Source organism: Lemur catta, chromosome 9, assembly GCF_020740605.2.
Source record: "Lemur catta isolate mLemCat1 chromosome 9, mLemCat1.pri, whole genome shotgun sequence".
In the NCBI taxonomy this organism is placed as follows: Eukaryota; Metazoa; Chordata; class Mammalia; order Primates; family Lemuridae; genus Lemur; species Lemur catta.
This window is the reverse complement of record NC_059136.1, coordinates 22,668,695-22,683,171: the sequence shown is the minus strand read 5'-3', so window position 1 is coordinate 22,683,171 and position 14,477 is coordinate 22,668,695. Positions and strand designations below refer to the sequence as shown.

The 14,477-nt window shown below is 48.8% G+C and overlaps 2 protein-coding genes across 11 annotated transcripts in view; both read left to right on the top strand.

The window, feature by feature from the left end:
- The window catches only part of LOC123644827 (zinc finger protein 252-like), a 211,739-nt gene that overhangs the window by 8,692 nt on the left and 188,570 nt on the right, over positions 1-14,477 (top strand). The window lies entirely within an intron of this gene.
- LOC123644836 (zinc finger protein 501-like) lies at positions 231-8,312 on the top strand. Of its 10 annotated transcripts, none has more exons than XM_045561136.1 (7): positions 231-259; positions 1,057-1,124; positions 3,162-3,248; positions 3,731-4,155; positions 4,545-4,671; positions 4,938-5,039; positions 6,214-8,312. In XM_045561136.1, the coding sequence occupies exons 4-7, from the start codon at positions 4,138-4,140 to the stop codon at positions 7,440-7,442; spliced, it is 1,476 nt and encodes a 491-aa protein (XP_045417092.1). In that variant the 5' UTR covers positions 231-259; positions 1,057-1,124; positions 3,162-3,248; positions 3,731-4,137; the 3' UTR covers positions 7,443-8,312. The 10 variants fall into 10 exon arrangements, with proteins under 10 accessions (XP_045417092.1, XP_045417091.1, XP_045417089.1 ...); XM_045561135.1 differs by lacking the exon at positions 231-259 and adding an exon at positions 400-438; XM_045561133.1 differs by lacking the exon at positions 231-259 and adding an exon at positions 412-618.

Genomic DNA, 14,477 nt, shown 5'->3' with positions numbered 1-14,477 from the left:
GGCCACTTTTCACAATACAGGAGTAAAAAACATTCAGTGAGTAATGGGGGACCATTTACTTATAAGCCTCAGCAGCCGCATCCACAGGGGCCAGTTTCCCTCTGCCCTGTCGAGTACCTCATCGTTTTTCTACGGAAGGCGCCAATTTTCCAGATTCTCATGAGTCCCGGACATCACCCATCTCAAAGCCTCCACTCCTAAAGATACCCTAGGTCACACTAGGACCTAGGAAAGACCGTTGGGCTAGAAAAGAAGAAAGGTAAGAGCGTGGGTGTCCAACCTCCCCTCCATTCGCTCCTTTTCCCCGCGAGCCAGTTGGGGGACTTGGGGAAGAGAACAACCACCGAGACCTCAGTCTTCCGGATTCCTAGAGCGGCCGGGAGAGCCTCACTTCCGGCATGTGTCCCGCGGACAGGTCCGCGCACAGCTGGTGGGAGGGTGAGTCTGACGGATTAGCAGCTCCTGGTACCGGCTTCCTTATGGACGCCGGCGCGAGCCAACGCAGGTGGAGGCCCACGAGCGACGCGGGAAGGGCAAGATCGCGGAACGGGTCCTGTTGAGGGGCATGATCACAGTGTGCTTCCGGGAAGGGCCAGCGACGCGGGGGGTCTACGAAGGGTGTGTGTGGGTGGATGTGGGTGTGGGTGGACAGGGTCACAGGGCGGGGCCTACGAAAGGTGTGGGGCGTGGTCACAAGGCGGGGTTGTGGTCGTGGTCACGGGCGGGGGGGACCTGTGGGGATCATGGGGCGTGGTCACAAGGGTGTGGGAGTCACGGGGCGTGGTCTCCGGAAGATTGGGGTGGGGTCACGAGGCGTGGTCTCGAGGATGTGAAGGTGGGGAGAGAGGGCGGGGTCACTGGGCGGGTCTGTGAGGGCGTGGGGGCCTGGCTGTGGTGCAGTGTGTATGAAGGGTGAGGGGCGTGGTCGCACGGTCGCGGGGCTGGGTCTGCCGACCTGTCAGCAGTGGATGATGGGAGGCGAAGGTCCAGGGACAGACGAGACCTCCACTGCTGGCTTCATCTTCGGCCCTGCCTTTCCCCCACATTCACCTACAGAAATCTCAGTAGTGCCAGTCACTTTGGAGTCTTTCTGGGACCACTTCCCAACACTAAGTGAATAAGAGGTGAGAGAAAATCATTCATTCATTCATTCCACGTAGGGGTCCTCCTCCCTCGGCCCCTCGTCTCACATCCAATCCCCTACGGGTGATGCCTTCACCCAAGATCTCTGGGAGCCGCCCTGCTCTCCCCACCCCATACCAATCCTGGGTCCGAGAGCTGGGGTGGTAGGGCCAGGGAGAGGTGCTAAGAGGGAAATGGGGGCAGAGCCGGGCTCTGGCCTTGGCAGGACCCTGCTCTCAGCATCGGTGGCCTCACTTGTGCCACGGGGTGGTGATGACAGGAGGTGCCTTTGAGTTGCAGACGTGGAGCATTGAGACGGGCCCTTTAGCCTCTCCTGGCTCCAAACTGCTCTCTGCAGGCAGCCAAGGCCATCTTTTCTATTGCTCCTAGCTTTTAGTTTTGAAAATGTTTAAACCCACAGAAAATTGAAAGAATAGTGTTTAATACAACGAACATCATACACCCTCACCTGCATCCAGCAATTGTTGACATTTGCCACACTGGCTATATCTTTGCATATTTTACTTTTTGTTGCAGAAAGAGTAACTTGAAAGTACAGTTGACCCTTGAACAATGTGAGGGTTAGGAGCACCAACCCACAGCTGAAAATCCTCATATAACTTTTGGCTCCCCCAAACTAAACTATTAATACTAATATCTACTGTTGACTTGGAAGCCTTACCAATAACATAAACAGTTGATTACCACATATTTTATATGGCTTAAAATAAAGTAAGCCAAATAAAATATTATTAAGATAATCATAAGGAAGAGAAAATATATTTTTACTATTCAGAAGTGGAAGTAGATCATCATAAAGGTTTTCATCCTCATCATCTTTATGTTGAGTAGGCTGAGGAGGAGGAGAGGGTTGGTCTTGGTGTCTCAGGGGTGGCAGAGGTGGAAGAAAACCCACATATAAGTGGACCCACATGGTTCAAACCCGTATTGTTCAAGGGTCAATTGTGATTTATAGACATCGTAACACCCCCTTAAGTACCTTGGCCTATTTCCTAAAAGTGAGGACATTCTCTTAAATGACTGCAATACCATGCCACACCTGAGAAACTTAACAGTTCCATGGTCATATAGCTCATATATCTTCAATTGTCTCTAAAATGTCTTTTATAGCTGTTTTTTTCCTAATTCCATTGCTAATCAAGGCCCCAAGTTGCATTTGATTGTGTCCCTTTAGGCCTTTTTGATCTGGAACAGCCTCCCTGTTTTTTGATTCTCTTTATGACACTGACTTGTGGCCACATGTGGCCATCTGTCTGTGGTATGCCCCACTTCCAGTTGTGATCTGGAGCCCTTCACACCTGAGGAGTGGAGATGTGGTCTCTACTGTCCATTAGGCAGAGGTGGTTGAGGTGATGACCAACCAACTGTGGCCATTTTAAAGGCATATTTTTTCTCCTTTGCAAATAGGAGGCATCGCTTAAAGACCAGGGAGATCTTTGCAAAGCCTAAATGTAACTGTCACCCCCCATTGCTCTTAGAATGACAAGCACAATCCTTTGCACAGCCCAGGGCCTGCCCAAGCTGATGGCTAGCCTCCACACAGGGCTTTCCTCCTGCTCCCGCAGCCCCTGGGCCTTTGGAAGGGCTTTTCCTCCTACAAGCTTTCCACCTGGTTATTTCTCACTCTTACTCCACATATCAGCCTAACCTTCACCTCCTGACCTGTTCACCTCCCTTCCTATCCAGGTCCAGTCTCCTCTCATTGGGCCCTGCTACTCCATGTGTCTCTCACAGTTGAAATTTACATTTATTTGTGTGTTGATTTCGTTGATGTCTCTCTGCCCCACTGGACTGTGCCTTCCATCCATGGTGGAAGGTTTGGAGGGGCAGATGGGGAGCAAGGATCCTATCCCCAAGTCAGTGGTGCTGCTATAAGATGCTGAGGAGGGGACCCTGGGCAGGCCTGGAGGCCAGCTTCAAGTGTCCAAGGGGCAACGGGACACAATGTCTGGAGCTTGCTAGCCAGACACTGGCTCCAGATAGCAATCCTGAGACAAGCCCAAACATGGTGATTATAGGCAGGAGGCACAGCACAGAGGGTGAAGAAGCCCCACCCTGAGGGGTCACGCAGGCATGACCAAGGCGCAGAAGAGAGCCATCCGGAGGTGAGTGGCTAGTGTCAGGCTGAGTGGCCCACCCGCTTCGCCCTTGCCTGTCCCCTGCCCCAGGCCCTCTTGCACATTTGCCCGGCTGCCCACCTGGCCTGACTGTGTCCCCGCTGACCCCTCGCCTCCCCTCCACCCCCACCCCCACCATCTCCCACTCCCCTCCGGGCTCTCTGCCCTCCTCGCCTCCCTGGCGCTGGGCTCCCTGCTTCTTAGCAGGGATGGTCTGGAGCCGAGACCTGAGGTTGGACAGGGTTGGCTGTGAGGGAGTTCGAGGAAGAAGAGGAGACCAACAACAGGCGGGAGGGCCGGGAGCACAGGGCTGGGGGTGGGGGGGCTGCTGCAGCACATGCACTGCTCTGGAGAAGGTGCCTCCAGGCCCCGCCTCACACCGCAGGGACACGCAGGGTCCTCATGCCAGGCGGGGAGATGTGGCTCAGAGAGGGGAAATGACTGGCTGAGGAAACACCGTTGTTCTACAGACCCTGTCTCAGACACCGTGGGCATCCCTCGCCCACTCAAGGCACTTATTTGGAGCAGAGAGCAGGCCTGGCCGCTGACCCTAGTGAGGGCAGTGGTGGTGGCAGTGGCCAAGGGCTCAGGACCAGGTGGGTTGGAGAGGCACGGTGGCCGGCAGTGGAGGGTGGTGATGTCACATCCTCAAAATCCAAGCTAGGGCAGCTGCAGTATCACTGTTCCTTGCATGGGGGCTCCTGTAGTGGCGCTGGGCTCAGGAGAGAAGGTGCAGGGGTGGGGAGCCTGCAGCCTTGGGGCCACATGGTGACCCTTTGGATCCTTGAGTGCAGGCTTTTGACTGAATCCAAAGTTTACAGAACAAATCGGCCTTCCTGCTGACACCCCCATCTGTCCTTCCCAGTAGGAGCCTGTGATGGCAGTCAAGCCCCAGGTGAGCTGGCGTCAGGGAGCAGGTGCTGTCCAGGGCCCCTCGTCCTCAGCCTGGAGCTCTTGCCCAGCAGACCCCAGGGGCTCTAAGAACAGCGTTGTGGTGGGAGCAGCCTGCAAGGCCTGTTCCTGCCGGCCTTGCTGGCTGCCCCCTCTCACCAGCTGAGCAGGTGCAGGGCTTTGAGGGAGAGCCCACAGTTTTGAGGGCTCTGCACTTCCATAGTCACCCTTTCCCCACCCACCCTGCACCCCAGCCCTTTCCCTAAACATGTGCGTAGAAAGGTGGGAGATGCATGCCAAGCCTTTTGCTGGAACTGCACTCCAAGCTTCAAGGTGCACCTGCCCCTCAGGCAGGGGTGAGGGTCCCTGGGCAGTGAATACTTGTGGTTCCAGGACATTGTGACTTTTGAGGAGGTGGCCGTGTACTTCACTCAGGAGGAGGGGCAGCACCTGGGCCCACATCAGAGAGCGCTCTACCATGATGTGATGCTGGAGAACTACCACACCCTGAAGGCTCTGGGTGAGCATCCCCTGGTGGGGCCTCAGGCCCCTGCTCCCCACCACAAGTGACTGGTCCCCTGGGCTCTCTTGATATCCAATAGACCAAATATCCCAAGTCCATGTGAGGTGCCCTTGTCCCAGCAGGGAGTGCCCAGTGGTCTCATCCCCCATTCCTTTTTCTCCCTGAACCTCCTCTGGAGCCCTGTTCTTCTCTCAGCTTCTGTGGCCCTTGGCCAGGGACAGCTCTGATTGTCCAGCACTGACCATTGCCTTCTTGATGAACAGGTTTTCTAGTGTCCAGACCCAGGATTATCTCCCAGCTAGAGCAGGGGGAGATGCCATGGGTTGTGGCCCTGCCAGCGCTCCCCCATTCAGGTGAGCAACAAGGTAGGTGTGTCTGAGAGGCTGTAATGTGTGCAGGGGCTGTAAGGATGCTGAGTAGGCATGTGGCATGGAGTGGTGGGGGACACCTGATTGTCCTTTACTAGCTCCCTTCCTACTAGCCCCCACTCTTCCCTCTAAGGGGAAGTGCAAGCCCACTGTGATGTGCTGTGTGCCACTACTCAGGTGGAAGTCATTTTCCACTGATGACCAGGCTCCCACCTGATGAACTGATTAGCACTATGTATTAAAGTATAAACAGGGCTGGCTGCAGTGGCTCATGCCTGTAATCCTTGGGAGGCCAAGGTGGGAGGATCACTTCAGGCCAGGAGTTCGAGACCAGCCTGGGCAACGTAGAAAAACCCCATCTAGGAAAAGAAAAAAAAGAAGGAAAACCTAGCCAGGTGTGGTGGCATGTGCCTGTAGTCCCAGCTACTTGGGAGGCTGAGGCAGGAGGATCATTTGAGTCCAGGAGTTTGAAGCTGCAGTGAGGTGTGATCTTGCCACTGTACTGCAGCCTGGGTGGCAGAGCAAGACTCTGTCTCAAAAAAAAAAAAAAAGTATTAATAGAATTTCACATTGTGGTCATGCTGGAACACACCCCCAGCAGTAGTATCCCTTCCTGCCTTTCAGCCATTCATCTCACAAGCTCGTATTTTGTGTGGCATTCATCGAGGGTCTGCAGTTAAGAGTAAGCAAAACCAAGTCCATTGAGTTTGCATTTTGGTTTGGGAAGAATATTCTAGTTTGGAGAGGAAATTCTCTATCCTGCCCCATGTCCAATCATATTGTTGGTCACCACATTAGAATGTTGACTCCAGGGGGCAGGGACTTCATTCATCACCAAATCTCTGGCACCTAGAGCAGTGCCTGGCAGATGGAGGAGGCGCCCAGGAAACATTGTTGAAATGAACATTTTTTGAGTTGTCAGTTCCTGCTCTGTGCACACTGCTACCAAGATGCTGTAAGAACTAATGTGAGAAAGCCTTCGCCCTCAGAATCTCACAGTACAGAGAGAGATGGACACATATAACTAACCATGATACAAGACAAAATAGAATAAAGTTGTTAACAGAGGAGACATACAAGCTGCACGGAAATTTGCTTTGGCTCAATCATAAAAGTGAATACTTCCTTTCTCCTTTAGAGGGAAACTTCAAATTTCTGTTCTTTTTTTCAGATTCTCAGGTCAAGACAAAGCACAAACTATCAAGTCCCAAGGAAACATCTTCTGAAGAAGAATTACAAGGAATAACTCAGGAAATTTTCCCAAGAGGCAATCCAGAAGCATTTGAGTTTCAACAAGCTTGTGGGACTGAGAAAGGAGCAGAACATTCATGGAAAAAATTCACAATAAAGGCCAGGAAGAAGTTCTTTCCCCAAAAGAGAGCTTTGGGGCAAGTGGTCAACTCCCTGCTTAATACCAATGCAGTAGAGAAATACCAGGAATGTAACAAACTGGAGAAAAGCTTGTCTCTGGGCACAAAGCCTGTTGTACCTCAGAGGGACAGGCCAGGAGAGAAAGCCAGTGGGTGGAGGTTGGGTGGCCAAGGCTTTCCATGTCAGGCAGGCTTCAGTGGACCCCAGACAGGTCCCAATGGGTTGAAGACCCCGGGATGTCATGTGTGTGGGAAGTCTTTCAGCAAGAACTCTCACCTGATTCGACATCAGAAAATTCATACTAGAGAGAAGCCTTATGTATGTGTGGAATGTGGGAAAAAATTTAATCACAACTCAATCCTTTTACAACATGAGAAAGTTCACCGTGGAGAGAAACCCTATGTGTGCAATGAATGTGGCAAGGGCTTTAGGGAGACATCGAAGCTTGCTAAACATCAAAGAATTCACACTGGAGAAAAACCATATAGGTGTAATGAGTGTGGCAAAGCCTTTAGTGGGAATTCAAATCTTACTAAACACCAACTGATACATACTGGAGAGAAGCCCTATAATTGTCATGAGTGTGGAAAAGCCTTTAATCAGAAAGCAAATCTCATTAAACATCAGAGAATTCATACAGGAGAGAAACCTTTTGAATGCAAAGAGTGTGGGAAAAGCTTCAGTCAGCCATCACATTTGATTCACCACCAAAGGATGCATTCTGGAGAGAAGCCCTACAAATGCAATGAGTGTGGAAAAGGCTTCAGTCAGACATCACACCTGGTTGATCATCAAAGAATACACACTGGAGAGAAACCTTATGTGTGCATTGTGTGCAAGAGAGGCTTTATTCAGATGTCACACTTGATTCACCACCACAGAACACATTCCGGAGAGAAGCCCCATGAATGTAGTGAATGTGGGAAATGCTTCAGCCAGAGCTCAACCCTTATTAGACATCAGGTTATCCACACTATGGAGGGTGCATATGAGTTAAACGAACGTGGGCAGGCTTTCAGTGTGAGCTAGCCTCTCGGTCACCATTTCACAAATACTACTGGAGAGGGACTCTTCAATTCATACAGGAAGGAAAAGCATCCAAGAATGCAACAAAGGTAGAAAACCTTTCGTTGTGGCTCATCATACAATGTCAGAGAGTTCCTACTAGAAAGACCACCTGTGGATGTAGTCAATGTTGAAAAAGCACTTAGTAGGGGCTCACACATTATTCATAATGAGATGATTCATACGGGATGTAATGGATGTAAAAGGTTTGGTGCATTGGGCAGAAGGTGGAACTCTGGGTCCCTGCTGTTGCCAAACTGTCCCTGTCATTTCTCACCCATGGTGGTCAGGCTCTGTAGGCAATCTGTTGCTTTACACTGGGGTTGTGAGATGGAGACAAAGACAACCTTATTCCTGGCTGGGAATGCCAGGGGAGGCCAGTGATCTATGATGTGGCCAAACCCAGAGAGAAGCAGATAAATGAGTCCCCAAAATGAATGCACAGAAAAATGCAAAACTGCTAGAGTTTGTGTCAGCCCTGGAGCTGCTTTTTTATCCTGAACTGTAATGAGTGGTGACTCAAGGTCTTCATGAAACCAAACAGAGAATAGCTGAAATAGCTTCCTTCACCTCTGTACTAAATTTTTTAAGCCTGAAAGTATGTAGGATGGTGTCAGTCCCTACCCCCTGATATATACGTTCATGTTTTTCATCAGAAAGTGATCCAGTGGGGTTACTGGTTGTACTGAAAGCTTCATTCTATAAATCAAGGGTGTGTTAAAGATGGTTTATTTCTAGTTCATACCTCCCCAAAATGATTTCGATTAAAATAATGATATATAAAATAAGGTCATTAAAGTAGAAATAGAAAATAAAGGATTATAAAGCCATTGAGGGCAAGAACAATTGATTTTGTGAACTTCAAACCATACATATAACTGAACAGTTGGTTGTTTATACAAAATCGCTGTTGCAAAGTTTCCACTTAGATTTACCCTCTAGGTATAATCCAAAGGGAAGGAGGAAAAGTGTGGAGAACAAAGTGCTGTGAGATGCACCTGTCCTGATCTCCTTCCCACCAAACAGGTGCACAAACTGAGCCAAGCATCACCCTCTATCTTCAGGGCCTGAAGTGCAGATGAGGGCCCCACACCTAGGCCTGGGCGAAAGGAGCAAGCTGTTGCCTCACACATGTTAAAATGAAGGGAGGGGAGGGCAAATTTCTCGGTCTTGTCCACAATTCTGTGGTCCTCACTTGGAACACATTCACATGTGAAAGAAAATGGATGGTCTATTTCGGGCTTCTAGAAGTTGTTAGGCCCAAGGAAGGTTAGCTTTGGAGATTGAGTCATGGAGCTTGACCTCTTATTTTGTTTTTATTCTTAGTAAGTAAAAATTTTGATTTGATTTGACCTCTTAATTCTGACTTTTTTTTAGACAGAATATTGTTCTTTTACTCTGGCTAGAGTGCAGTGGTGTTCATCATCACTCACTGCAACCTCAAACTCCTGTGCCCAAGTCGTCCTCGTGCCTCAGCCTCCTGAGTAGCTGGGACTACAGGCATGCGCCAGCATGCCCGGCTAATTTTTCTATTTTTTGTAGAGATGGGGTTTTGCTTTTGCTTAGGCTGGTCTTGAACTCCTGACCTCAAGTGATCCTCCAGCCTCAGCCTCCAAGAGTGCTAGGATTATAGGTGTGAGCCACTATGCCTGGCCAGTATCTGCAAATTTCTGGGTCTTTGTTTCTGTTTTCTCTCCTCTAAGGCTTAGAGTCTAAGCTGAATGTCAGTTTCCTCAGTCTTTCTCCAATGAATGATTAGGTTTCTGCTCACAAAATTCAAATCCCATTCTCTTGCTCTTTCAGGCAGTAAGTTTAAGGTTCATGGAAGTTTAGAGTGACTCCCAACTATTCAGCAACATATTTACAGTCTCTTGTTCTGTCCCCATGGATGTTCAACCATTTGAGAGTCTGGGGGTGGAGTAAAAACAACATGGGTTTTAGGGTGGGACAAACAGATCTGGATTCACATTTTATGTGATCATGGACAATTTGTTTAATCCTTCAACCTCAGTTTTCTTACTTGTAAAATGGTGATGTTAATATCCACCTGTCACATGTAGGGCACTTGGCACAACCTGGCACATAGCAGATGCCCAATGAACAGTAGCCACCATCACCATCACAGTGGGGTTTGCCAGGTTAATGCTCAAAGGGCAACGTTATCTTTGAGGATTCTTAGTGTTTAGGAGATAAATGTTTCCTTAAATTGGTGACAAGACCCAGGTTTTAACACATTGCTTCTGGGCTCATGCAGCAGATATTATCATTAACTACAGCCTACCTAGAAGTACTTTGAAGATATCTACTTTTCCTACAGAGAAGTAAGGTTCTTTTTCCTACCTTCATTCCTTGGTTCTCGTTCTCATGAACCCCAACAGTGCTCTGCAACATCGGGACCCCAAATAACCCAGCCCCTCAGGCCTCTTGCAGTCCTCATCACCAAGACCAGCCTGGCGGTCCTCATACCTCAGGGTGCCTCTTTCCTCTTCCACTACTGCAGGGGCACCTCATCCATCTCTTCAGGTGACCTCATGTTCTCCACTGGTATCTGCAACCATCAGTATGCCCAAATTTGTATCCACAGCCCAGACTCTCCTGCCTCCTGTAGGTCCTGTCTTCACCAGGGATGTTCCACGGGAATTTCACACAGAACTGAACTCTCCTCCCTTCTGCACCGACGCCAGGCCCAGAGCTCTTCCTCAGAACCATCAGGCCCAAGTTGTTAGGTGAGAACATCTGAAGACTTACCTGACTTTTGTCTCCCGCCTCAGCAACCAATAGCCGAGTCCTACCCCTGCTGCCCGTCAGCATCTCCATCATCCTCCCACTTTGCATCTCCTCTGCTCCATCTGGCAGCTGCCTTTCCGCCTCGCTGGGACCTTTGCCATGGACTCGCCGCCCTGCTGCCCTCCTGTACCACAGCCACCCTGTCCCGCCGCCCCGCGGCCCCGCCCCTAGCACAGAGGACACAGTGAGCTTCTGGAAACCAAACCCCATTCTGTTACCGCACCGGCCTTCCCACAAGCACGTGCATCCCGCAGGCCGGCCCCCACAGCTGCTGCCTCAACAAGCCGCATCTCTGGCCCACAACGAGGCTGAAAGCCTTACTAGGGTGACCCTGCACAACCATCCCATTCCAATGGGCCTGGCAAAGAAAAGCCTCTCCGTAAATTCTTTTTTTTTTTTTTTTTTGTTGCCCAGGATAGAGTGAGTGCCGTGGCATCAGCCTAGCTCACAGCAACCTCAAACTCCTGGGCTCAAGCAATCCTCCTGCCTCAACCTCCCTAGTAGCTGGGACTACAGGCAGGCGCCACTATGCCTGGCTAATTTATTCTGTATATAGTTTTTAGTTGTCCAGATAATTTATTTCTATTTTTAGTAGAGATGGGGTCTCGCTCAGGCTGGTCTCGAATTCCTGACCTCGAGCGATCCACCCACCTCAGCCTCCCAGAGAGCTAGGATTACAGGCATGAGCCACCGCTCCGGCCAGCCTCTCCATAAATTCTTGAAGCAAGGTTTGAAAAGAGGAATGGCCGCGGGCACGCCCAGTGGCCTCACTCCCCTTGCGCAGCCGCACCTGTCAGGTAGGGGAACCACCCAGTGGGCGGTCATCCACCCATCCTAGAGTGACTCGAGCGCGCGCCCGCAGATCCAAGTCCAGCCTGCCCCGGCGCCCTCCAGGTCCTGCCTTCCTGCGGCCCTGCGGAAAGCGCGAACTGCCTGGGGCTCTTGGAGGTCTCAAGATTAGCCCCGCTGCCGGCCAAGTGTTGCCTTCCAACACAGCCCCAGGGGCCTGCATCTGCGGCCCGTCCAGAAATGGCGGTGGGTGCGGTGGTGCCCGCGTGTGGAAGGGCCGTGCCCGGAAGCCTGCACTTTCTGGGGAGAGGCCGGCCTCGTCCCCTTAATCGGCACAGCCGAGCCTGAGGGCCCTTCCCTGTGTCTCCAGCCAGAAGCTTTCTACCTCTGCAGCCCTCTGACCAAGCAAGGAAGGTGCTGAAGAGCTGGGTGCATGAAGATGGCTAAGGGCCTGAAAGAGATGGTAGAGCAGCAGCATCTGCCCACAATATGCATGGTCCCGAGAAGTCCCAAAAGAAAGCCTCAGATTGATTTGAGAATCCTGTTTCTCTAGGTGCTATGGTTTGGATATTTGACCCCTCCAAATATGTTGAAACTTGATCCCCAGTGTTGGCATTGGGGCCTAATGGGAGGTGTTTGGGTCATGCGGGCGGACCCCTCATGAATGGCTTGATGCGGTCCTCCCAGTAATGAGTTCTCCAGTTTCTGTGAGAGCTAGTTATTAAACAAGACTGGCACCTCCCTCCCTTCTCTCTCTCTCTTGCCTCCTCTCTCATCACGTGATCTCTGCACATAATAGCACTCCCTCCCCTTCTGCCATGAGTGGAACAGCTTGAGGCCCTCACCAGATGCAGATGCCAGTGCCATGCTGCTTGTACGGCCTGCAGAACTGTGAGCCAAATAAACCTCTTTTCTTTATAAATTAGCCAGCCTCGGGTATTCCTTTATAGCAATCCAAGCAGACTACGACTCTAGGTTTCACTTTTTTGAGGAAGGGCCAAACTGTTTTCCAAAGCAGCTGCCCCATTTCACATTTCCATTCTGCATCCAATTATACAAACAGCAATACAAGAGGGCTCGAATTTCTCCACATCCTTGAAACACCTGTCATTATCTGTGGTTTTGATCATAGCCATCCTATTGGTGCAAAGTGGTATCTCATTGTGGTTCTGCTTGGCATTTCCCTGCTGACTAACAATGTTGAGCATCATTTCACATGCTTAATGGTCATTCTATGTCTTCTTTGCAGAAATGTCTATTCAAATCCTTTGCCCATTTTAAAATTGAGTTATTTGAGTTGTAATAGTTATTTCTATATTCTGGATACAGATCCCTCAGCACCCTGCTGTAGGTTGTCTTTTCACTTTCTTGATGGTATCAGCTGTAGCACAGAAGCTCTTAGTTTTGATGTGGTCAATATTGTTATTTTGTCACTTGTGCTTTTGGTGTATTTTTCAAAGGATCTGCTTTTTATTTATCCACTTTATTATTTCCATTTTTAAAACTTTCATTTTCTCTCCTTTATTGTTAATTTTTATTTTTTGTAGAGTCAGGATCTCACTATGTTGTGCAGACTGGTCTTGAACTCCTGGCCTCAAGCAATCCTCCTGCCTCAGCCTCTCAAAGTGCTGGGATTACAGGTGTGAGCCTCCACACATGGCCATGTCCTTTATTATTTATTTCTACTTTCTTTAGATTACTCTAATATTCTTTGTCTAGCTTAAATTGAACATTCAACTTTTTAACATATTAATTCTTGATTTATAATTCTTATTATATTTTAGAGATGGGGTCTCACTCTTTCACCCAGGCTGGAGTGCAGTGGCACAGTCAAAGCTCACTGTAACCTTGAACTCCTGGACTCAAGGGATCCTCCTCCCTCCGTCTCCCAAATATAATAGCTGGGACTACAGGCATGCACCACCATGCCCAGCTAATTAAAAAAAATTTTTTTTTAATAGAGACAGGGTCTCACTACATTGCCCAGGCTGCCTCAAACTCCTGAGCTCAAGTGGTCCTCCCACCTCAGCCTCTCAAAGTGCTGGGATTACATGCATGAACCACTTCACCCAGCCTCTTACTTTTAGATCACATAGACTTAGAGAGGATACTTGTTTTTGTTTAAAGTTTTATTTAAACTATTTTAAAATCGTTATTAATTTTTTAAAATTGATAATAATTGTACCTACCCTGTATAACATGTTTTGAAATATGTATATACTGTGGAATGGCTAAGCTGAGCTAATTAACATATGCATTATCTCACATATCTTTTTTTGTGGTGAGGACACTTAAAATCTACTCTCTTAGCAATTTTCAAGAATATAATACATTAACTATAGTCACCATGTTGTACAATAGATCTCTTGAACTTATGCCTCCTAACTGAAATTTTGTATCCTTTGACTGACATCTCCCTAAACTTTTTATTTTGAAATAATTTCAAACTTAAAAGTTGCAATAATGCAGAGAACTCCCAAATAACCTTAACTCAGACTCACCAATTCGTAATTTTTGATACATTTATTTTACCATTTCTCTTTCATTTTTTCTTGAACCATTTTGAAGTAGGTTGAATATATGGCTTGAAAGGGTAGTTTCATCTGTAATTTCCTTCGTATGTTCCATCTCTCCCTGCATTTCTTCCTGTTTTTTCTTGGGAGGCAGGATGGGATGGGACACTTTTCTTTCTTTTCTTTCCCTCCCTCCCTCCTTTCCTTCTTTCCTTCCCTCTCTTTCTTCTTTCTCTCTTTCCTTCCTTCCTTTTCTTTTTCTTTCTTTCCCTTTCCTTCTTTCTTTTCTTTCCTTCCTTCCTTCCCTTTTTCTTTCTTTCCTTCCTTCCTTTCGTTTCTTTCCTTCCTTCCTTCCATCTTTCCTTTCCTTTCTTTTTTCTTTTCTTTTCCCTTCCTTCCTTCCTTTTCTTTTCTTTTTCTTTCTTTCTTTCTTTTTTGAGATGGAATCTTACTCTGTTACACAGGCTGGAGTGCCCTGGGTAACTCCACAGTAGCTGGAACCTCCGCCCCTGTCAAAAGCTGAAGCCCCAAAGGGCTGTAGCCCCTGTTTGATGGCAGACTAGGAAAAAAACCCACCAGCTGCACAAAGAGATGCTCAGTAGTGTCCATAAATTTAAGAGATGGAGCTGAGAGTCCTAGGAAGCCAAGGGAACAGAAGAAAACTGTAACACCCAAAACTAAAGTAAATATCCTCAAACAAGCACATGGAGATATTAAAAACATCTAGACAGATCTTTCAAAACTAAGAACAAAAACATCCCATCCCAACCCAGGCATGCTGGTGCACGCCTGTAGTCCCAACTACTTGGGAGACTGAGGCAGGAGGATCACTTGAGCCCAGGAGCTCGAAGCTGCAAGGAGCTGTGACTGTAACACTACACTCCAGCCTGGGAGGCAGGGCCAGATACCA